This window comes from Psammomys obesus, unplaced genomic scaffold, assembly GCF_907164565.1.
Source record: "Psammomys obesus unplaced genomic scaffold, mPsaObe1.curated_primary_1811, whole genome shotgun sequence".
Taxonomy (NCBI): domain Eukaryota; kingdom Metazoa; phylum Chordata; class Mammalia; order Rodentia; family Muridae; genus Psammomys; species Psammomys obesus.
This window is the reverse complement of record NW_026594428.1, coordinates 17755290-17780792: the sequence shown is the minus strand read 5'-3', so window position 1 is coordinate 17780792 and position 25503 is coordinate 17755290. Positions and strand designations below refer to the sequence as shown.

At 39.9% G+C, this 25503-nt stretch overlaps 1 protein-coding gene across 2 annotated transcripts in view; it reads right to left on the bottom strand.

Annotated features, from left to right (window-relative positions):
- Ctnnd2 (catenin delta 2) overlaps positions 1–25503 on the bottom strand; it is an 894554-nt gene that overhangs the window by 404953 nt on the left and 464098 nt on the right. For both annotated transcript variants that reach the window (XM_055618984.1, XM_055618985.1), the window contains exons 4-5: positions 9402–9436; positions 8710–8826 (exon numbers count right to left, since the gene is read on the bottom strand). In XM_055618984.1, the coding sequence (XP_055474959.1) occupies positions 8710–8826; positions 9402–9436 (152 nt within the window). The remainder of the gene's footprint in view (positions 1–8709; positions 8827–9401; positions 9437–25503) is intronic.

The following is a 25503-nucleotide window of genomic DNA, read 5'->3' as shown; positions in this document are numbered from 1 at the left end:
AAGTCCTTGATCCATGTTCATTCAGGGCAAGCCATGCAGGACACTGAGAAGCTAATGGATCCTAGCATCCATCAGTAATTTATTCTTGTTGCTCCTATGTTCTGTTTCATTTAACTAAAGCAACCACTATTTCAGAAGCCACTTTCTGGTGACTGGCACATATTTGTTAGAAGTGAAATTAGACAGCCAGCAGCCATGATGGCAGGGTGACAAAGGTTGTTCATGTTTTGTATACTGTTTAGGATAGTGATTTTTAAAGATAGAGTCGGAAAACATTTACAACTATCACAGTGTAAAGGTAGTATGCTGGGGGGTAAGTGCTCATTGTAGCATTAGGAAGAAAGATTAGCATGATTCAACATTTATTTTTAATCAATCCTTGGGAAGAAAAATAACAAAAGCTTTAAAAAAAATAACAAGTTAAGTAGCACTTGCTCAGGCATTGAAATAGCTTTCTATTTAAGATTTTTTTTTCCAGGCGACTTAGACTTATTTAGTGTTGTTTTAGTCCCCTTTGAGTGGGGACTAGGAGACTGGTTCTCAAGGGCAGGATGCCAGGTTCAATTTAGCATTTGCGAATTCACAGCTATTCTAGCTAATGAAGCCATTGATTGAATAATCACAAGGGACTCCCCAAATCTGATGTGCTTTCCCTAATTAGATGGATGTATCCAAGGGCGCTACACATCCATGTGCTGTTTCTGCACCAGGGCACCCACATGGGACCCTACTGCACTCCACAGCAGGCCACTGTGCTGGCTAACCTTTTGCCCTCTATACTCAATCCCTCCATTGACAAGGAGGCCTGGGCACTTGTTGGACCGGGCAGAAGGAGGGAATCTAAAAAAGAAGCAAGGAGCTTAGGTTTACTCCAGTACAGCATGCTGCTGCTTGGCTCTGTTCCCACAAGATCTAGCGAGTTCTTTCAGGTCCAGGATGTTGACAAGCTCTGTCAGTTTGCTGCTAATTCCCGGGTGTTTTAGCATGTGCTGTCTGCCCCTTTAATCTCACATTCCTCTTTGTAAACGGTCTCTTAACTAAACTTCTTTTAGTTAAACTCCTTTTGAATAGAATCTTTATCCTATTCCCACCCCTAACTGATAGACAGACATGGAACAACTGACATTTTAATTTTCATATCCTTTCAACACTGGACATTAGCAGTATACTGATATCGCATATTGTAGTTATGTGTTCAATACTTCCAAATTATTTTTCTAAGTTTGTTTATGGTGACCTTAGTGTCAAAGAGCTTCTGAAATCATTATGAATGAATATCCTGAGTATCAACATTTCCTGCATGGCTGTAGCTCAGAATCCGTTGGCACAAAAGTTTGGGTGCTGCCTTGGGTGCTCACCTGGCACATTAAATATATATAATACTGTTGTAAGTGGTGATTAATATTTACTATTGGTTTATCTTTTATTAATGCTGCTGTTAATCCTAAGCAGCTGTATAATCAAACCACCACACAGAAACTAGGTTTATTTAGTTAACCTAGAACACAATGCTGGGCAATAGTTACTCCCTCCTAAACCTCCAAGCTCTCAGTTTCCTAACATTTAGATTTCCCACATTACACTTGCTTTTAGTGATATATTATGTCCAGTCCATATCCATGTAGTTCCAACATCTCCTCCAGCTCTGCTCTCCTAGCTCTCCCTCCTTGCCCTTTCCCTCCTCCCCTCTTTCCTGCCCTCTGGCTCCTCCCATCGTTCAACACTGTGGCTAGTTGTTTTATTTTGGCCTGTTTACACAAAATTGAGACAGATGCTTAGAATAAGTATCACAATGCAATATCCAGATTGAAACCAGAGAGTGGGGGAGAGGGGAGAAATCAGCATTTGAATGAACAAGGGTAAGGTGTATACATTTCAAAAGAACATTATACCAACATAATATACACACACACAAACACACACACATATATATAATACATACACATAAATATATGTGTACACACACACACACACACATACACACACACAAATGTATTATTCTAATAGCCCAAAGAAGAAAACAGCCAAAAAGCAATCAACATTCCAGAGGATAAATAAATTGTAATATACTACTGATAATGTTAACTACTGTTTGCAACAAAATGGTCAGATCTCTCAGTTACAATGCAAAGTAAAACAAGAAGATACTATGTGAGTGAGCTTGTATGGAATCCAGACACCAGAGAAAGATCTAAAGAGCACCTATCTTGAGAGAAGGCAGTGGCTGTTTTTTGAGTTTGCTCTAGTTACTTTTTTTCTTCAAACCAGAATGGGAGAAAAGCTTGAGAGAAAATCTTAGCTGTCTTTAATCCAAGTTCTCAGTACATTTTAGAAAGGTGATAATATTCCTTAAAACACAGAACAATTATAAAACGTATCTGCAATGACTGGGCCCTGTAATGCACACAAGTGAAGGGTCAGGCCATTTGTAGATGACTTGCAAGAGAAGAAACTATTTCACTAGACATTCTTTTAATGTCCTAAATCTATCACAGTTTCTCAACTGAGAAGGTAAATGTGGTCACTTTTACAGTGAAATGGCACATACATATCGCTGCTTCTATTTATCTTTTCAGCTATTTCATTTTATATTGTTTTATTTCTGAAATGCCTTTACCATTTCCATCTTTCCTGCTGTTTTTATTTATTTAGCTTGTTTTTTGGCTTATGTGTATATATGTGTGCGAGTGAGAATGTGCACGTGTGCATGCAGGTTCCCATGGAGTCCAGAAGACAGAATTGGCCCCCTTGGCACCAGAGTTAGCAGTGGTTGTTAACTTCCTGACCTGGGTGCCCAGAGCCAAACTTAGGTCCTTTGCAAAAGGCACACTATTGCGCCTTCCCTCCAGCCCTTATTTGTCTCTCTTTTAGATATTCCAAAAATAAATATGACATTCTTGTATTTTAAAAATAAATTTTAGATTTCCATGGAATACAACTTTTATTATGAAATAGTGTTTTGTTTTGTAAATCACGTACAATTTTCCCATCTGAATCAATGCTTTCCAGAAGCATATTTCCTGTTTATAATATGATTATGTTTATTATTATTTTATTTGTTTTTAATTTTAGTGAGTTATTATCAGTGAATATGAACTATCTGATATCTTTATTTTCCATCAGATCATTTTGTCAACATTTCCTAATTAAAAATTTTATAATCATATGGATAAAATCTGAAAGTATATTAAATATGTTGATTTTTAAAATATTTACTTATTTGTTTTTTATTGATTTAGATAGAATTTCATATTGTGCATCTGGCCTAACACTCACTCTGCAGTTTTGACTTTCAGCTTTTCGTTTCTCCATCTACCAAGTGCTGAGATTTGGATATGCACCTTCCTGGGGGATTCAAGCATCGTCTCTGTGTGTGCCACATAAGCAGTGTCAATGGACCTGTTTCCACAACCTCTGTGTTTCAATTGTAGGGTCTAGTTTCCTTTTCCTTTAGCTTTCTATCTAAATGTGTACTGAGAAGGTCAAAGTAATACTTTTTATTTATTTCTTTTATTTTTGAAATTATAGTTACATCATTTACCTTTTCCTTTCTCTCCCTTCAAGTATTCCCTCCCTCCAATTCATCCCATGTGCCCCTCCTTGTCCTTTTAAATTCATAGCCTCTGTTCCAGTTAATTATCTTTATATCCATCCATCCATACATATATTCCTAACCATAACCTACTCACTCTGTATAAGGTTACTTGTGTTTACGCCTTCAAGGCTGATCATTTAGGTTTTTTGTTTTGTTTTGTTTTATTTTTTATTCTTAAATGATTTTATTGGTAATTGGTAATTTGTATTTCTTCTTGTTTATGTTTTTTATTTTATTTTTCTTTATTAATTACACTTTACTCACTTTGTATCCCCCCCATGATTCCCTCCCTCCTCCCGTCCCAATCCCTCCCTTCCTCCACCCTCTGCATGCATGCCCCTCCCTAAGTCCACTGATAGGGGAGGACTTCTTTTCCTTCCTTCTGATCCTAGTCAATTAGGTCTCATCAGGAGTGACTGCCTTGTCTTCTTCTGTGGCTTGGTAATGCTGCTTCCCCCTCAGGGGGAGGTAATTAAAGAGCAGACCAATCAGTTCATGTAAGAGACAGTCCCTGTTCCTATCACAATGGAACCCACTTGGACACTGAACTACCATGGGCTACATCTGTGCAGGGGTCTTAGGTAATCTCCATGCATAGTACTTGGTTAGAATAGCAGTCTCAGGAAAGACCCCTGTGCTCAGATGTTTTGGTTCTGTTGCTCTCCTTGTGGAGTTCCTATCCTCTCCAGATCTTACTGTTTCCCACTTCTTGCCTAAGATTCCCTGCACTCTGCCCAAAGGTTGCCCGTAAGTCTCAGTATCTACATTGATAGTCTGCAGGGCAGAGCTTTTCAGAGGTCCTCTGTGTCAGGCTCCTGACTTGTTCCCTCTTTTCTCCTTCTTCTGATGTCCAGCCTCTTTGCTTTTCTGAATAGGAATTGAGCATTTTAGCAAGAGTCCTCCCTCTTGATTAGTTTCTTTAGGTGTACAGATTTTATTAGGTTTATTCTATATGTCCATATGCGTGAGTATAGACTGTGTGCATCCCTCTGCTTCTAGGATAGCTCACTCAGGATGATCTTTTCCAGATCCCACCATTTACCTGCAGATTTCATGATTTCCTTGTTTTTTATTGCTGAGTAATATTCCATTATGTAGATATACCACAATTTGTGCATCCATTCCTCCACTGAGGGGCATCTGGGCTGTTTCCAGCTTCTGGCTATTACAAATAAGGCTGCTACAAACATGGTTGAGCAAATGTCCTTATTGTGTACTTGAGAATCTTCTGGATATGCGCCTAGGAGTGGTATAGCTTGATCTTGAGGAAGTGCTATTCCTAGTTGTCTGAGAAAGCGCCAGATTGATTTCCGGAGTGGTTGTACAAGTTTACATTCCCACCAGCAGTGGAGGAGGGTTCCCCTTTCTCCACAACCTCTCCAGCATGTGTTGTCTCTTGAGTTTTTGATCTTCGCCATTCTGATAGGTGTAAGGTGAAATCTTAGGGTCGTTTTGATTTGCATTTCCCTGATGGCTAATGACATTGAGCATTTCTTTAAGTGTTTCTCTGACATTCAATATTCCTCTGCAGAGAATTCTGTTTAGCTCCATACCCCATTTTTTAATTGGATTACTTGATTTTTTGCTGTTTAACTTCTTTAGTTCTTTATATATTCCGGATATTAGCCCTCTGTCACATATAGGGTTGGTGAAGATCTTTTCCCAATCTGTAGGCTGTTGTTTTGTTCTGAGGACAGTGTCCTTTGCTTTGCAGAAGCTTTTCAGTTTCATGAGGTCCCATTTATTGATTGCTGCTCTTAGAGCCTATGCTGTTGGGGAATACCCTTGAACTAATTGGCACAGGAGACAACTTCTTAATCATTTAGTTTTGAAATTTCTGTCGTAACATGTATACTCTGCTGTTCTATTCAGTTCAGCTATAGCCTTAGGTTTATCGCACCGTTTTCTTTTTTTTTATGATTTATTTATTGTGCACACAGTATCCTGCCTGCATGTACACCTGCACACCAGAATAGGGCACCATGTTTTATTATAGATGGTTGTGAGCCACCACGTGGTTGCTGGGAATTGAAATCAGGACCTTTGGAAGAGCAGCCAGTGCTCTTAACGTCTGAGCCATCTCTCCAGCCCATTATCACAAGTTAAAATAGCTTTGCTGCCTTGCCATCCTCTTTGAAACCCTGATTATTTCTTTTGCATTAATTTCTATCCTTTCTTAACAATGTGCTTCATTTAACTCTGCATTCACTGTGATTACTAGCATAATTGTGTCTAGTCCTTTAACTTCGATGATCCTGTTTCATATGAATGTAATTTTATTTTTATTTACCACATATCTGAGATAGTTATTGTTATTTTCAGAAGATAATTTATTATGCTTACAGAAGAAGTGAGATTTATATAATGAGCTTAAACCTGTTGTAATTTGCTTGCTCTTATGTTTCTCTTCCATTCATCTTTTTTCCACTTTCTATTTATTAAATATTAACCTTCCAAAACTCAATACCAAAGATGCTACTCTATTATATGAAAAGAAGATATCTAGTTGCATGCCGTCCTCTGAGCTGTGCTGTATGCTGTTTTCTTTACTCTGTAATAAGTTGCATGTGTTTCAAACATTAGTTAAACACCATTTGCTACTATAACTCCTATAAAAGGAGTGACAACTGTACATTTTACAACTTAGATGTGGAGACCAAGCATAAGGCCAACCCTACAACTGATTTTATGTGTATAAATGCAGGAATTTTGCTCTAAACATGCGTGAGGATGCACAACGAGTATATAAAATAATAGTGGTGTCACATACACTATAGTGAAATGAGCTAATATGTAATTTAAATTATTTTAAATACAGCCATGGCTTCTTATTCTTTTTCCTTCCATTTTATGACAAACCTTGATGGGTATTCAAGACAGTTTTATTTTTCCATTTTTTAAATGCTTCATTGGTTTATTTTATGCTGGTGTTGCCAAGATAATGTGTTTTTTTAATTAGTTTATTTTTATTGATTACAGTTTGTTCACTTTGTACACCAGCTATAGTCCCCTTTCTCATCCCCTCCCAATCTCACCCTTCTTCCCTCCCTCATATCCTCCCATGCCCTTCCCCAAGTCCACTGATAGGGGAGGTACTCCTTCCCTTCCCTCTGACATCAGGACTGGCTGCATTGTCATCCTCTGTGGCCTGGTCAGGCTGCTCCCCCCTCAGGAGATGATGATCAAAGAGCCAGCCACTGAGTTCATGTCAGAGACAGCCCCTGTTCCCCTTACTAGAATATTGAGCTGCCATGGGCTACATCTGAGCAGGGGTTCTAGATTATATCCATGTATCGTCCTTGGTTGGAGTATCAGTCTCAGAAAAGAGAACTTTGCCCAGATTATTTGGTTCTGTTGTTCTCCTTGTGGAGCTCCTGTCCTTTCCAGGTCTTACTATCACCCACTTCTTTCATAAGATTCCTTGCACTCTGCCCAAAGTTTGGCTATGAGTCTCAGCATTTGTTTTGATATCTTGCTGGGTATCAACAGAGGCCCTCTGTTGTAGGCTCCTGTCCTGTTCCCTGTTTTCTTTCTCTTCCGATGTCCATCCTTTTTGCCTTTCTGAGTGAGGATTGATCATCTTACCCAGGGTCCTCCTTCTTGCTTAGCTTCTTTATGTGTACAGATTTTGGTAAGTTTATCCTATATTATATGTCTAGTATCCACTTATAAGTGAGTATATACCATGTATGTCTTTCTGCTTTTGGGATACCTCACTCAGGATGATATTTTCTAGTTCCCACCAAAGCAAATTTCATGATTTCCTTGTTTTTTAATTGCTGAGTAGTATTCCATTTTATAAATGTACCACAATTTCTCTATCCATTCCTCCACTGAGGGATATCTGGGTTGTTTCCAGATTCTGGCTATTATAAATAAAGCTGCTACAAACATGGTTGAGCAAATGTCCTTGTTGTGTACTTGAGCATCTTTTGGATATACACCTAGGAGAGGTATAGCTGGGTCTTGAGACGCACCAGATGTGTGATTTAATCATGTAACATTTCAGCCATCTGTGAAATTTTAAAAAAATAAGTCCACAGAACTTTATAATTTATTAAGAATGGGTTTATCCCAATGCCTGAACTCTTTATTTCCAAACTTCAACCTTTCTAGCTGAAAAGCATAACTACAAATGAATGTTTAAATATTATAGAAATATTGCAATTTGTTGGCATAGACATGTAATGCTGCATATCACATAGTACAAAGTAGTTAAAAGTGATTATATTACATGGAAAACCAAACTTGTTATATAATTTCAGATCATGAAGATCTTTGTCCACAATGATCTGTATGTGGAACAGTTAGTTTTAAGACAGTCATTGTGTTGGTTAAACAAATACATATGAGTTCACAAACTATATTTGTCTAGAAGTTGAAAATTGGTGAAAAAAATTTAAATTCTAATAGCTGACTCAGGCGAGTTTGTAACCTAATTACTGCAGAGGGAATCGTTGAGAGTAAAGAAAGGTAGATTATGAAGCCTTTATTTCACATTGCCTGTGTAGTGGTTTGAATGAGAAATGTCTGCATATCTGACATTGGTTTCCTACTTGGTAGCACTGCTTGGGGAGGCTTAGAACAAGGAGACTTCCTGAAGGTATTCTGCCATTGGGCAGGTCTTGAAAGCGCCCTGTCCCAGTTCTAGTTTTCCCCGCTATGTTTCCTGATGTGGTCACAAAGTTCCATCTTCTTGCTAAGCCTGCCTGTTGCCTTGCCTTCCTCACTGTTATCATGGTGTTTAACCAGAACAATAAAAAGTAACTAGAATAATCTGTAATGATATTATGGTTTGAATAGTCACACTACTCCCATTTTATTTTCCCTCTCTTCTAGCGGGGTTGTCAAGGCTGGGATGTACGTCAGTTTGGAGACAGCTTGCTTAGGATGAAGGTTACATTCCCTTCCCTGCACTGCACAGGCAGGAGCTGCAATCCTGCAATCCCAGCCTCTCAGAGATGGAGGAATTAATCCGAGGAGGTCTCTCTTGGGTATATACATACTCAGTGAGAAGACAGTCTGGGCCACAGGAGACTGTCTTAAGGAAAAAAAAAAAAAAGAAAAAAGAAAATCCATGATACAGAACCCGGTGGGGTGGCTGTGTGACCTACTTTCACTCGTGGAGTAATCCTGTGGGTCAAGTATTCCTGACTCCTGCAGAGAGCGAATACAGGAGTCCACCAGCTCAAGGCCTGTTGTAAGTTCATCTTCGATATCTTTTTGACCATCTGAAAGGAGATACACAAACGTGGTAAGCATGGTAGGTTAATACGAAAGCTTTAGGTCAGTGGTTCTCAACCTGTGGGTTGCGACCCCTTTGCAGGTCAAATGACCCTTTCACAGGGGTTGCATACCAGATATCCTGCACATCAGATAGTTACATTACAGTTCAGAATAGGAGCAAAATTACAGTTATAAAGTAGCAACAATATAATTTCATGGTTGAAGGTCACCACAACATGAGGAACAGTATTAAAGGGTCACAGCATTAGGAGAGTTGAGAATCAGTGAATTAGGTTATCATTTAACAATCAAATGCTACATGTATTAGACAACACAGTCTCAAGCCTTGACATCAAGCACAGAAACCAAAGTTAATCAATTATATGTATTGTTGGAGAAGATTAACTTATTCGAAAATTAAGAGAAGTTAACCCTATCACTCCAAATCATGAGCTAGCATAACTTTAGTAAATTTTTACTGTCACGTTTTTTTTTTCTAATTCACTTATAGAAATCTAAGTTCATACGAAAATTAGAGGTAAATGTAGAAGTAAGATTCCATCAAGTGGCTGTACTTTACCTTGTGTCTGCCAATGAAACTGCTCTCCTGCTGAACTGCAAGAAAGAGAACACACAGCTGTAATGAGCTGATTAGCAAAGAAAGGGCTCTAAACTCAAGATACGCAGGGACCTCAGAGCAGGAAAACTGGCTTCCTGGAACCCTTTCTCAACCCTCAGAAAGGAAAGAGGTTCCAGTGAGATAGACGCTTAATTTTCATGCATTTGCTACTTATCCATTTATGATTTACAGGTAATACCATGCTATGAATGGACACTGTTCAGTCATTTTCATAAGGATAGCTCATTTTTTCTCACAAATCCAATCCATTAAGCAATAGCTTATAGATAATTCTTTTTTACTCAATTTTAATTATTTTAAAATACCTAAAGTTTGCATAGTATTAGACACTGTAAAGTAGCCTAATAAAGTGGTATGTATCCCTTTTTATTAAAAACAAGATAAAATAACTTTGCTTTCACTTCAACCTTTCCCTATGAATCTTTCCTTCCAGTTGATTGTTGTGGCTTAAATAAAGTGCCTTAGAATAATAACATTACCATCAACTGAATATATATTTTGAACATTTTCTCCTAACAATAATTCTTATCAGAATGATCCAACTAGGAATTGTATATATATACATATGATATGCCAATATGCCAATGGCATTTCAGAGTAGGCCTGCATAAATGACTGATTTATTTTGAATGGCTTACTAAATATAAACTAGATAAATACATTAAATATAAAATAGATAGATACATTTGAAATTTCTGGGTGTGAACAACCTCCATTGCACGTTCTTCTAATAGTGCCGTCATTTTATGTCAATAACTGATGAGAAATAAGAATATCAGTGACAGATACCATTCTGCGAATGGATTTCTACATGTATTTCACCAGATCTTTGCCTTGATCAAGCAGCTTCTATGAATAGCTCATCAGTCCCCGAACAGTAAGTGGATTTTAGACCCTTAATTTGTACCTTAGAGGCAGTTTCTGAATACATTTATGTGGGAAAGGGGAATTCTGGTATAAATCAGCACTCAAAAAAGCCATGATTGATGTAAATGAGAACAAGAATGGTCCCTTTAGAAATGAATGACTATTACAGGGTGTCGTGCTCCTGCGCCAACTCATATTAGCAAAATGGAAAAGAATTTTACAATGCTAAGAGCTAAAGACAGATCTGACACATAAAAAGGTATCTACAAATTCATTTCCATGAAGCTCTTCCACCCATTAAAGAGATATAGTATTATAAAAGAGTTATATCTAACCACAAAGTTCAACCCTTGGCATGGGAATGTAATACACACGTCATTATTTTAAAAATGAAAGGGCAGTTTCCCTTAGTGGACATCATTGCACATAAGGCTGTTCCATATTAAAATTCAAGAACCACCATGATGCATCTGAACCATGGTCATCATGGCTCTCATACTCCACGAAGAATGTTTTTTATCATGCATGCGCTGTTGTGGTCTTAATAACCACATTGACACCATTGGACATTTTCAGAAACTGCACTAGAACGTACTAATTCTGAGCAACTCTATGTGCATCTTCCTTGTGTCATTATCATCTGTAGCAGTTCTTAAATGTATAGGTGAAGCCCCACCAGAAGCCTACACTCAGAAAATTTGCAGGCTTGGTTGACTGTCTGCTCTAAATAATGAAGTGCTAGAGTCCTTGTGTGCAGTGAATGGTGGACTCACTAGGTAAGACACTCATGTTCAATTTAGTGCTGACCCAAGCTCTGTTATTCAGTATCTTAAGGCTGGACAAACTCTCAAGCTGGCCTAACCTTCTAGTGTGTATGCTGCTATTTAGATAGGGACAGAAAGCATTCTCATGCTGTGGTGGGCTGAGCAGTGGCTTTCTCTCCAAATAAAGTTTAGATCAAAACCTTGAAACACAGGCATGGTAAATTATTTGGAAACAGGGTTTGGAGGCTGTATCAAGCTTGACCATCTTCAGTCCTTTTATCTACGGGAGGGATTTAAATGAAATCACCTTATATAAGACTGAAGGGGACTGACACAGACACGGAGATGGCCAGGTAAAGATGGAGTAAAGAGTGGGGTTGCTCAGTGGAAGCCATGCAATCAGGAAGAGGTGTGGGAGGGACTTCCTTTTCTGTCCTGCTAGGAACTGTCACCTAGCTGATATCCTGACCTCAAACTTCCAGCCTCCAAAACTGAGTGAGAATAAATTTACATTGTCTTAAGCCAGGCAGATGTAGTAACACTTATGGAAGTCCCAGGGAATGCTAATATTGCTTTTTTCCCTGACACAATAAAGAAACCACTACTACCTCCAAACTACTACAGACCCACAGCAATCCCAGCATTTGGTACTACTGTTTGTTATATACCAGGGCCTTGCTGTTCCTCAACACTCACCAACCTTTCTCTTGCTTTAACAGCAGAACTTAGTTATATTACAGAAGGTGACCACACAGCTCCTAATAATCTTATCAGAGGTTTGAACAAACTGGCACAACACCACAGTGCAAACTCGTCACCCACAATCCAGAGTCACTCACTGGGTAAGGACGACGGGTACCGCTTACGCTTCCTGGCAACTAGAGCAGAGTCCTGCTCTCTCCCTGCGGGACACTGAGGTGCTTGATGCCCAGATCATTCCACGTACATGGGGCTACACAACACCCCAAGGGAGGGGGTGGAGGGTGTCACTTCCCATCCAGGCTCGGAAGGGCAGACATGAGGCCTTTAAACTTTCTACCAACTTAAGCCCTGCATTTGGATGGGCGCTTAAGAATGGACACTTCTGCCAGCCCACACAGAATGCTGGTGAGAAATTAAGCACTGTGGTATGGAAACTCTGAAGCTGAAGATCGATTCTGTAGGTTACACTAACACACTAGGAAATGTGTCGCTGTTGGTGTCCACAGCCAATTCTTCCTTCTCGACTTTCCCCTCACAAAGGATGGAGTGGGATGGAGGTGTCCCAAGGCAATTCCTACACAGAGGAGGTGGGGCCATTTCAGGGTATGTCTGTTCCTCTGCGATGATAGGTGAATGAGTCACTGCACCAGAATCAAGATCATCATACTGCCACAGCTATGCTTTGGTTCATCTCTTTCTAAAGTGTTCCGGTTTTATAACGCCACAGAAATGAGAAGGAACATTTTATTGTTATTATTACAATTGAAAAAACCCCACTATTGATGGCAATATAGGAATGTCCTTTCAGGAAAAAAAAAGTCATATTCCTTGGGGGCAGACAAAAAGCATTAATCACTTCAGTGGCTTCCTTGATTCCTTTCACAGTTAAAATGCATTAGTAGACTGATCACAGAGTGCAGACGTCCCCAGAGGAAACGGCAAGTATGGATTTTGTTTCCTTAAGTGCATTCTTCCTTTTCTCTGCTCCTGGATTCTACGTAATTGTATGTTTTATGTGCTCGATTCCTTCTCTTAAGAAGCACTGTAAGGTGGATACTTCTTTAAAAAAAATTTCAAACAAACACAAAACCCTAACTATTTATCAAACCATCACAGACTAGACCTTTATCTCAGACACACTCAAAACTAACGTTAGAAATTATCTTCAGTAAACATTCTCAGTGATGTAAGTAAATTTAGTACAATGGGGAAAAAGAATCCACTCTTAGAAAGTCCTAGTTCATTTTCCCCTCCATGTCACATCAGAGGAAAATGGCAGAGTCACTTTGGCAAAATATTAAAGTAGGGGCTTTTGAACATTTCTGGTTTAGCAACCATATTCTGCGGGCATGAAGTATGTGTGCGGTGAGACTAGTTTAGACCAGAGAATTACCTTGAGCTGCCTGCAAAGTGGATTACACTACTGACTTTTCTGAGGATCATCTCACCCTCCTACAGGCATTTCAAATAAAAAGTATATATGAAAGTTCAGAGGATTTCTTGATGCCAGGAAAAGACACAAACCAAGCCATTACTACTCACTCTTTCTGATGGACCTGCTCAAATCTTTTCTTTTGCAACTTTCAGATGCCTGGAGCATTGGTCTCCACCGTGAACCAGGTGGGACATTATTGCTCCCAACTTCTTTCAAGATGAAATAAAGGTACAGAACTATGAGGCTTTTGTTAAGTTTGCTTTGAGGCCAAGCAATGCACCTAAAACATAAGCCAGGGGAAGCTTTGTGAAATAAATTGCTTCCAAGCTAATGTTTGATTCTACCCGACAAGAACAAAGAGTCTCATATTGATGGCCTCTGTTTGTCTTGACCCTGGCTCTAGCAGAAAACAGTTTTTAGTAGCTAATTTTGCGTGCAGTACCTCACACTAGGAAGCAGTGATTGCAAAATAAAATGACCTTGGTCAAAAGTCTTAGTGTGGGGATGATATGTGTGTGGTACAAATGATGAGGATTAATCTGTGTGGTGTGTGGTGTTTTTCCATAGGCCACTGCTGCTTTTTCAATGTGTGCTTTGTTTCCCAGTCTGCAGTGGTGAATAGTTCTTCTTCCCTCTGGTCACTGTTTTGTGGCTTCTGTCCCTGAAATAGCGCCAAATGAACACCATAGTCACAGTATCCTCCGTGTAAATGACACATTGATTTCTTTCTTAGAGCACGAATCATTCTGCCATGATTATTTCAACAAAATACATAATTTATTGCCACTACAAGCATTTTTACAGGGCTACAAAGGCTAGCGTTAAGAACACCAAGCTAAATCAGGACATCACAAGTGCAGCAGTGGGCAGGATCATCTCTGAAACCAGACTGTGTGGGGTGGGAGCCCAGCTCTCACAGGTTTGGTCCACAAAACTGTAAGCAATATTTATCCGTGGAAGGAGACACTATGGGGATTCAATCAGTTTCTATATTTCAGGTGTTTATATGTGAGCTGATCAGCAGCTTAGACAACCTAAGAAGCATGCAATGGCTTAAAATCATTTATAAATCACAGCTGGCCACGGTTATAATTATACATTGTAAATGTGTGATGTCAGTAGTTATAAATTGATTGACTATGGCTTACCCTATCTTTCTTCTTTGTAGTGCATGGTGCTGGCTGTGGGAGGGCCCAAAGGGGGAGTAGTCATGGGAAAATGGGAACAGCTGGTACAAGAAAACACCATGAGTGGTGATTTCTGCACCTTTACTATTTACTGTTTATAACAGGTCCTGGGAAGATGCCACAAGACTACATTTTCTTGGTGAGCAACCCCTTGTAAATTTGAGGAGGGAGACAGGACACATCGCCAGCTCTCCATAACTTTCGCTGTAGCCTGCTACTTGAATATTCCCAAAGGCCCATTTGTTAAAGGCAATGACCCAATGGGACATTATGAAAAGACTGTGTCTGTCTTAAGAAATAGGGAATTTTTAGAAATTGAGCAGTGGTTCTCAACCTGTGGGTTGTGACCCCTTTCACAGATTTACTACAACAGACGTTTACACACGATTCATAACAGGAGCACAATTACAGTTATGGAGTTGCAATGAAATAATTTTATGGGGGATCATGACAATACGAGGAACTGTATGAAAGGGTTGCGGCATTAGGAAGGACAAGAACCACTGACAACTGAGAATGACCCCGAACAGGAATGGTGGTGTCACTCTGGTGTCTTCCTCTCTCTTTGCTGTCTGACAAACGGGGTGCAGAGTTTGCCTCTCCACATGTTCTCATTGAGATGTGCTCAATAATAAATTCAAAGTATCACTGACAGAGACCTGAAAACCTGGGTTAAAATAACCATTTTAATTTTTGTACATTGTTTTGTATTTTGTTCAGTGATGGAAACCTCATTTGCCTAAGTGACAACAGTGTAGGAACATTTACAGTCAAGCACACAGAGCTAGGAGGTAATGCATCAAGAGTCCCCCTGTTCGAGGCATTTGTGTGCAGGTCCATTGGACATCAGGTACATCACCTGCTATCTAGCCAGCACTATTGCCTCACTTGAAAGACAGAGATATCTTTCTCATATACAAATTTTATGAAAATTAAGAATGTAAAGAACTTGAATCCACAGAAGAGTGACATGAACATAGGAGTTGATATCATGAGGAAAATCCTGACTAGATGCCAAAAGAACAAAGGCTTGAGAAAGAATGGTTACTTCACAGGACAAAATGAGATTCCACAGGACAGTCACACAGGATTCTTTGCTTGGATACAAATAAATATTAGCACACTAATATGTCACAGGTTCTAAAGAACTTGTGCTTTCTATCATTCACCAAAGCTAAAATAGGGATTAAGGAAAGGAATGTATGATTTAAAAAAAAAAAAAAAAGAAGATGGCTTGCCTTTGAAAGGTAAGTTTCTCCAATCAGCGCCATGCAGGCCATCTCTCCTGGTATTTGCCATCACTCTTGCTGTGGTGAAAACCAGGACCATTTTCAAAACCATGTTAGGAAATATATTGAAATCACATTGCTATCATGGACTTCTTTTCAGTTTGAGGCCAAATATATGCACATTCCTAAGCTAATTTTGTTGGCATTGATAACTGACAAAATATGCAAGCAGTTGATACAGTACAGCACAAATGCTCCCCCAATGGTAGCCTGGGTATGAGTGACTCCGGTGTGAATCACAAACGGCCACAATACTGTCACGTGTGGGAGTGAGCTGATGAGAGCTAAGCATGGCAGAAAGAACACGTACACTATTTAGGGTTACTTCCTGTGAGATAAATACTCCTGTTTGTCACCGCCACAAAGAGCTAGCCTGAGGCTCCTTCACACAAAATGTGCTAGCTACACAAAAGCTGAGCTCTTACCGTGGGAAAGAAATGCATTCAAGTCTCTCTTCTTGACATTAATTTTATAGTTTCAGAGTTGATTGTAGCTATAATACAAGAAGCATATTATGTATAACATCCAATATTGGAAGCAGCGACAAATGGTGTATTATAAAATAAGAATTTCTCATACTGTATCTCCTTCCACAGATTCCTGGGAACCTTCTCATGCATGGGCTAGAAATTATTTTTTAAACGGTTTCTACTAGTACACAAGACATTTATTGTAGTTGGAGAAATACATCTAACTACATTAGAAAATAAACGATCATAATATTTCTGCCAGTGGGCACTCCGCAAATCGGAGTAGAATAAGTTGCAGTTTTTGATCACTAGGGGAACTGTGGTAAAGTGCTCTCCAAAGAATTTAATTGAGCCATTTGTGCAGTCTATGTGTTAACTCTACTCTCTCGCACATTGCCACACTGATCAGTTAACTTCGGCATTCTTTGTAACTCACAGTCAGATGTTGATTAATTTGAACACTGCGGTTTCTGAGCCTTAGACCGAGCAGAGTGGAGAGCACTATGGATATGGAAGCTGGATGCTCATTACCTTATGTGAGAGGAGGGAGGAGGAAAGAGCAGTTACTATCTGCTCATGGATGTGATGTTCCCAGCAAAATATTCCAAGGGCCAACCCTCGAAGTCTTAGTTCAAATGCCTCCTTCACCCCAGAGTAAAAGGAAGGTTAAACTTGGGCTTCCTTGTTCTTGTGACTGTGTGTGAGTGAGAGTGAGTCTAGATTCAGGAGCATGTCACAGTTTCCTCATCTGTACCTGTGCATATGAAGCTATTAAGGGGTTGTATGTGCGTGTGTGTGTGATTCACTTTGCTATTTCTTTAAGGCACACAAATTTCCCAGCTTTACATTTACCCATTCTTCCTTCAAACACAGGGGTGCACTGTGCGCAAGCACACACACACAGCGCACTTCGACTTTTTATAGAGCAGAAACCGCGGGTCGTCATTCTCAGTCTCTCCTTCCTGAAGGGCAGTAACAGCCTTGTGACCGTGTGAGACACCTGACGTCATCAAAAGCTCAGGAGAAAATTCAGTGGCCGCACATCCATTCACAGAAGATCTATTCGTCACTACCAAAGGCCAGAGTGCCACCAGACATCCCTCATCAGCAGAGCAGTGAATGGTACCAACACATCACACTACCGAAACCTCGTTAGCAGGGGCGAGAACAGCTTTTGATACATGATAAGTAGTGTATCCTCGAAAGACTACGAGGCCTTCAAAAAGAAGGAGTAGTCTTGAAATACAAACCTAGAGGACTGGAGAATGTGTTAATGATAGCCTAGTCTTAAGGATAGGCACAGGGGATAGTGTGGATGAGGGAGCGTTTCTGCGACAAAATGGCTTTGAATGTTGACATTGGTGGTGGTTACACAAAGCTATTTGTATGATACATTCTCACAGAACTAAGCACACACACAATTCTCTGTCTCTCTCTCACACACACACATACACGCACACACACACCCTATGTCTTGATTAAACCTACTCATTCTTGCCTGGATATCGTCTATGGGCCCAGATCTCTGAAGAAAAGTGATTATCCTTCTTCTAGCAGCCATAGATTGCCAATGTCTCCCCAGCGAGTGGTGGGGCACACTTTGTGATACTCTCTCCCATCTGTGCTGGTTGTCTGGCTTGATCTAGCAAGTCTTGTTCCTGCAATCACAGCTGCTGTGCGTCCACACACGTCTATATCACACTTCCTCTCCCAAGGCTAAGAGATCAGCACGGAAGGAAGAGGTGGTAGAACAGAAGAAAAGGGGCAGAGAGACTGGAAAAGCCAGAGCTGTGGGTACGACAGCCATTTTCTCTTACAGTCAGTATTTTCCTTTCCAAAAGAGAAAGCGAAATCATTTCATATCCCCACCACAGGTTGCATTTACATATGCAGAAAGAACATACTTTTCAAATTCCACTGACTTTTTTTCCCTTCTTTTGGATGTCTTTTGTTTTCAGTTATGCCTATCCAATTTATAAACTTGAGCAAACTAATTTTCCTCTCTCTAATTAAGCCTATTGCAATATTTCACTCATTCAAGCTTCCTGTTAAATGAAACATTATTTTCACTTATCAGTGTTCTGTGATGTGTTCCTAGTGGCTTCTAATTGGTGACAATTATAAGAAGATAAATCTCAACTCAACAGTGGCAGCTGTCATTAACATATCCCTGCTCTGCTCCTGAGGACTTCCTGTTTGTTTAAGACAACAGGGAACTCAGAATCCAGAGCGAGGCTTGATGAAGCAGCACAGGAAACCCACAGCCATTGAGGACATCCTTCATTTTAATTTGTTGGTTTAATCCAGCTTGGGAGGAAGTCAGAAAATCCTCCTCACCTGATGTGCTTAATGATCTTATTGAAAGGAGTGGGTAGTGTTGACTTAGTTCTTACCAGACCCATGGACAAATTGCTGGAATAAGAAAAGAGCACCACATGCAATGATATGCATGTATGTAAATGTTACAACAAAACCCAGTGCTTTATAGCGTAATTGTAAGCAACCTGACTGAAAAGGAAAGTGAAAAGGGTAGGTGTGGTGACTGGACTTTTTTGCACAACAGAAGCAAGGTAAGGATCCCTGGGAAGCGAGGTAAGTTTAAAACAGGTGGTTGTCAACCAAGGAGAAAACCCCACCTCTCCCCAAGGTTCAAGTTTTCTTCATTTTTGCTTTTGCAGTCAGGAAGAAATAACAAGAAATCAAATGTGATTTGTGTGTGTGTGTGTGTGTGTGTGTGTGTGTGTGTGTGTGTTTCATTTGCAATTAGTACACTCTATCTGATTTCTCTACCGAAATATAAAGTGATTCTCTAAAACTATTGTATTAATATGAAAAACGCACACCAAATGGAGTAAGATGTTAGTGTGGAAACTTTTAATTAGCATACTCATATATGTGCATACATATGTGAATATGTGAACACTCACACACACACACACACACACATGCACGTATGCAAATAATACCACCACCACACATAACAACAAAAACATGACCATCCTTGTTGCCTTAAATTAGAATGGGGACATTTGAGAAATGTCAGTATCTAACCCTAAGGTTAATTATGCACAGGGAATGAAATTTCAGTTTCTCTGGGTAAAATAAACTGTGGGTAAGGGTCATATTTCATGTCTCTCGTTTTATTCCTTTTTAGAGATTCAATCAAGAACTCTTCATGCTATCAGTATGAATTGTATATTCTGAGGATGAGCAGTTGAATTCGCAGGTTTTTAAAGGCTCTCACAACTGTATAAAGGAAAGAGTAAGCCTGAGCTACAAGTTGAAATATTCAGAAATATTTTTCTTCTCTAAAGTCAACCCAGCAGCTGTTCTTTACTGAGATTAATCTACCCAGCAGGGAATTTTTATGAACTTTCTTCCTTTTTTTTCCCCTGGGCTTTTTTGGGGGGCAGATGTTAAATTGCTTGCACGCACCTAGTTTGTGTTCTACAGCTTAAAGTGAAAGGTGACAAAAAGCTTTTGGAGGTGGAATCAGCAAAACCCACCATCAATCCATGGAAATGCCAAGAAATCAAACAATAACTATGGGACCAATACTCCACAGCTCCAAGGAAACTAATGAAACAAGCCTGACTAGTCAAGTAGACACACATCTGACGAGCAATGCCAGCACAGATTGAACAACTGGCAACACTCTTGCCATCGCCAGCCTTTAGGAAGAAATGGTGGCTTCTCTACCTCCCCTTGAGTCTGAACTCGCCAGTGCCCTGTTTCTACTAATAAAAGGGAATAGTGGGGAATGCTTCTCAAATTCTAACTTTTGCAGGCTCTGTCTTAGATGATCATCAACTGTTAGTCCTTTTCATTAATGCAAACACCTCTGGGAAGCCAGCGCCCATAAATGCTGTTTGGCTACATTATGACAACCATGTGGCATGAAAATCCAAGATGGCCAGCTGGAGAGACAGGAGCTGCACACAGGCACAGTGAGTAGGTAGATGCAGGCGAGAAACAGTCTTGGACTTAACTCCCGAGTTACACTGCTAATGTGAATGACCTTGGTTGATGCCACAAAAAAACAGGAGGGTGCCTTCCATTTGCCCCACTTGGATTCTTTACACACAGAATCCAGAGCAAGTACATTCATGCCTGGGAACTTGGGATGTTTGGTTAAAGTGTAAACAATAATCAAAATAGTGTGTATGGCACACAGTGCTCCTTGGCAGACAACACTAATAGGTCAAATGACTGACTATTAAACGTGCAAGTCCTACTGAACTTCTGCAGGATAATTTCTTTCCCAAGAAAAATGAACCAGGTTAAGCATTGTGCATTGTCTTCATTGCAGAGCGAATAGTTAATTTTTATTTTTTTTGTATTTTATTTAATTCTTTGAAGAAGTGCTAGATGCACTTCATACTCTGGATTTCTGAAATTGAGATTTAAAAATAATTTGAACAATTTAAAAAGGCTGTTAAAGTGCTAAGTCTTATTACTTTGAGAAAAATTATACTTCAGAATGGAAACAACATGCAAACTATCACTAAGTGATAATGTAGAAATTGATGTAAAACATCATATGCTGAAAGTATTGAGACCTGGATTGGAGAACAATTTACCCCAGATTTTCTACAACAGGGAGACCATCTGGGCACAAAAGTGGTTTGAGTCAAACCAAAAGTGGTTTGAAAGAAATGATAAGACAAAATTCAACAGAAGAAAGAAAAAGAATTTTATGGGAGTTTTGACATAACAGACTTTTGACATGAGACAAAAAATAAAGAAAAAATCAATAGCTTATTTAAGTCAGTTTAACATTTGCTACAGTGCTACAGGTGGACGGAAATGACTACACAGGATGTAATTTGGACTTTGAGATACTTCCATTTTACCATGGTGCAAAGGAGCCACACGGGTCAAAGTTTCAGAGAAAGTGCAGAAGGAGTCTCTGTCATAGGAGAAGCCAAATGAAATGATAAAACAGCAGCCATAAAAGGCAGAGAAATGAGGCTGTGCACCAGGGTACCTGGCTTTAGGTCCCTATAATTCCCTGCATGTGCAGGTACATGTCTGAAACAGCATGTATCATTGGTGCTCCTACAGGGAATGCAGTTGGAATTCTTCATATAATGAAAATTTACTGGGGATAATCTTTTGTAAAGTAATATACCAGTTGTGTCTGTGTGTGTGTGTGTGTGTGTGTGTGTGTGTCTGTTCCACATGAAATTTTTATAGGAATCTTATTTTAACACAGTCATTTTAGTGGTAAACACCAATATTACAACAACTCCCAATAATAAAAATGCCCAATATTACTGAGAGATGAACATTACAAACAAATGCCTTACATCTATCTTTTAATTATTTCCTTTATTCTTTGAAATTAGAATACAATTACATCCTTCCCCCTTCTCCTTCCACCCTCCAAACCCTCCTATATGTGTTCTCTTTCAAATTCATGGTCTCTTTTCTTACTAATTGTTGTTACATACACATATGTATATGCAAATATAAATATTCCTAAATACATAAGTACAACACACTCAGTCTGCATAATGTCACTTGTATCGATGTTTTCAGACAAGAATAGACATGGTAATGTGGACATGGGAAAACCGGAGAGGCCTCGGTCCTACACTAAGGAGTGCTGAGAGTAAGAGAAGCAGTGTTGCCCAGGGAAGCACGTGCTGGTTAACCAATGCCCAGGGCTCAGCCCTGGACTGTAAGTTTTAAGCAGACTGACATTGCCATTCTTAGCAAAGGCGTGAAGCCACCAAAATTCAAGCAGTTTGTTATGGGAAGGTACACTGTACAAACATGTGAGGAGCTCACAGGAAATTTCTTTGTGTATGAAAGCTACACCAACAGCTGATGGATTTCAACCCAAGAACTTTTGCAAGAAAATACAATGCCCAAAAACACTCTTAGAAGAATTCGTCTTCACTCATAGCCTTTCCAGAGCAGGAAGAATCCCATTGTTCATCCATGAGTGCCCAGGTAAGCAGAGTGTGAGCACGCAATGGAAACCTACCACACAGATGGAAAGCTACCCAGGATCGCAGACATATGTGGCAGCAAGGAGGGCTCTCACAGCTGCGCATTCAGTGAGAGAAGCCTTACAAAGGGACACCTGGCACCTACTGCCATGCTGTCCCTGACATCACTGACTCAAGTATACACTTCCTCCCATAATTCCATAATGCAGTTTCATGAACAACAGAAAAGCAACTTAATAAAGTACTTTTAATACTTGTGCATTTCCTTATATGTAAATTGTACCTCAGAGGGGGAAAATGGAACTGAAGACAAGGATTCAATTCCGGTTATGATTACAAATGAGGAAATATTTAGGGGATGTATACTGTTATCTATAACTCTACATGCAATGCACTCAGGAAGGATCTGGAGAGTGATGGACAGATAGACATGTGATCCAGCTAAGAATATTAAATTTTGATGGGAAAATGCAAGTAGTGAGGGTAATAAATTCTTTTTGCAAGTTCCTTGTTAAATTATTTTAATATCTAACATTTAATAATTAAATATAAGATAATAGAGTATTGCTAACATTCCTCTAACATGTGATAAGGTAAAAAGTGCTATATTTCCCCACTCTAGTTTGCTGGCTGTGTAGAAAACAGTGTGCACAAGTATAACACACTTGAACACTCAGCAAAATGCTTAACATTTTTCTGGCATGATAATGTGCACAATAAATTTCATTCTATTACAGGCACAACAAAACCATTCACATATACAGAGAATGGTAAACTGACCACAAAGGGCTGGATACTTCAATTTGTTCAGGAAACAAGTCTTTGTAGCAGTTACACAACTTTGGTACAGCACTAAACTACAGCAATTCAAAACACCCACAAGTAGCCACAGAGAAAAATAACCAACACAAACAAACCTACAAGCCAACAAAAACCAAAACCCATGAGCAAGCATCAAAGTCATTACTGCAGCTCACAGAGATCACAACTGTGTATGACCACGTTTCTCCTCTAGCAGCTTCTGACAGCGAAACCTGGCTAACAAGAAGGAGGCTTTTGATTTCTCTAGATCCTCCAACCAAGGTATGAGGTATCTTCAGGAAGAGGGTCTTACCATCCAGTTCTGATGGTCAAAGAAGAGCAAGGGCATCAACCTGCAGTATTTTGAGTAACTTCAGGGCCTCCCTGGTATCCCACACCTGACCTTGAGACTTTCATCATCTATGGCTTCCTGTTATTCACCCATGTGAATCACCTCCATTCTAACAATTTTTTTTTTTTAGGGAGATATTTTCTTTTTTTTAATTTTTTTTATTAATTACACTTCATTCATTTTGTATCCCCCCATAAGCCCCTCCCTCCTCCCCTACCGATCCCACCCTCCCTCCCCTTTCTGCATGCATGCCACTCCCCAAGTCCACTGATAGGGGAGGTTCTCCTCTTCTTTCTGATCTTAGTCTATCAGTTCTCATCAAAAGTGGCTGCATTGTCCTCTACTGTGGCCTGATAAGGCTGCTCCCCCCTCAGGGGGATAATTAAATTTTTATTTTTTATATTAATTACAGTTTGTTCCCTTTGTATCCTAGCTGTAGTCCCCTCCTTTCTCCCCTCCCAATCCTAACCTCCCTGCCTCATCTCCTTCCTGTTCCTCTCCAAGTCCATGGATAGGAAAGGTCCTCCTCCCCTTCCATCTGACCCTAGCTTATCCGGTCTCATCAGAACTGGCTGCATTGTCCTCCTCTGTGGCCTGGCAAGGCTGCGCCTCCAACCGGGGGAGGCGGTCAAAGAGCCTGCCACTGAGTTCATGTATGTCAGTCACAGTCCCCGGTTCCCCTTACTAGGCAACCACTTGGATACTGAGCTGCCATGGGCTACATCTGTGCAGAGGTTCTAGGTTCCGTGAATAGCCCTTGGTTGGAGTATCAGTCTCAGAAAAGACCCCTGTGCCCAGATATTTTGGTTCTGTTGCTATTCTTGTGGAACTCTTGTCCTCTCCACGTCTTACTATCTCTCCCTTCTTTCCTAAGATTCCCTGAACTCTGCCAAAAGTTTGTTTACGAGTCTCAATATCTGCTTTGATGCAATTCTAGGTAGAGTCTTTCAGAGGCCCTCCGTGGTAGGCTCCTGTCCTGTCAGAATGGCTAAGATCAAAAACTCAAGTGATAATACATGCTGGAGAGGATGTGGAGAAAGGGGAACCCTCCTCCATTGCTGGTGGGAATGTACACTTGTACAACCACTTTGGAAATCAATCTGGGGCTTTCTCAGACAATTAGGAATAGCACTTCCTCAAGATCCAGCTATACCACTCCTAGGATTATATCCAAAATATGGTCAAGTATACAACAAGGACATTTGCTCAACCATGTTTGTAATAGCTTTATTCGTAAGAACCAGAACCTGGAAACAACCCAAATATCCCTCAACGGAGGAATGGATACAGAAACTGTGGTACATTTACACAATGAAATATTACTGAGCAATTAAAAACAAGGAAATCATGAAATTTTCAGGCAAATTGTGGGAACTAGAAAAGATCAACCTTAATTGATGTATCCCAGAAGCAGAAAGACACACTTGGTATATACATACTTATAAATGGATACTAGACATATAATAAAGAATAAACCTACAAAAGTCTGTACACCTAAAGAAAGTGAGCTAGAAGGAGGACCCTGGGTAAGATGATCAATCCTCACTCAGAAAGGCAAACGGGTCGGACATTGGAAGAAGGAAAGAATAGATAACAGGACATGAGTCATTCAAACATTTTTATTGCATTTTAAAATAAATTTTAAAAATGTTATGTTTCTACATGGCTTTTAAATGCATCCTTAGTTTTACTTTACCCTTCCCCACCTCTGCCTCTCTTCTATCCACCCACTCCCATCAAGCTTAAACCTTTCCATCCCTGGTACACCTCACCTCTAATTTCATACTGTTTGTGGCCTGCCTCCCTCCCTTAAGAGCCCTGGTAACCCCTTTCTAGTTTCATGGCCTTAATCTCAACACACATTCTAAGTTAAAGACAGTAGCCTAAGAAGTGAGAGGTTGCAAATGAGAGGGAGAGAGAGAGAGAGAGGGAGAGGGAGGGAGAGCATTTATCATTCTGGATCTGAGTTATTTCACTTGGCGTTATTTATTATGGTTGTTGTTAGTTAACTTTACAGCCCGGCTCTTCTTTCAATAAGTACCAGACATTCACAGTTCCCAGTGGCTTGAGTGTTTACTGAATGAGATTTTAGTTATCATTCATAGTAATGATGGAGAGGATAAAGAATTTTACTCGCTCAGTAACCAAGTAGTTTTCCAAAGTAAGGGGAACACGGACTATTTCTAACAGGATTTCAAGGGCAGGCTGTTTGACACCC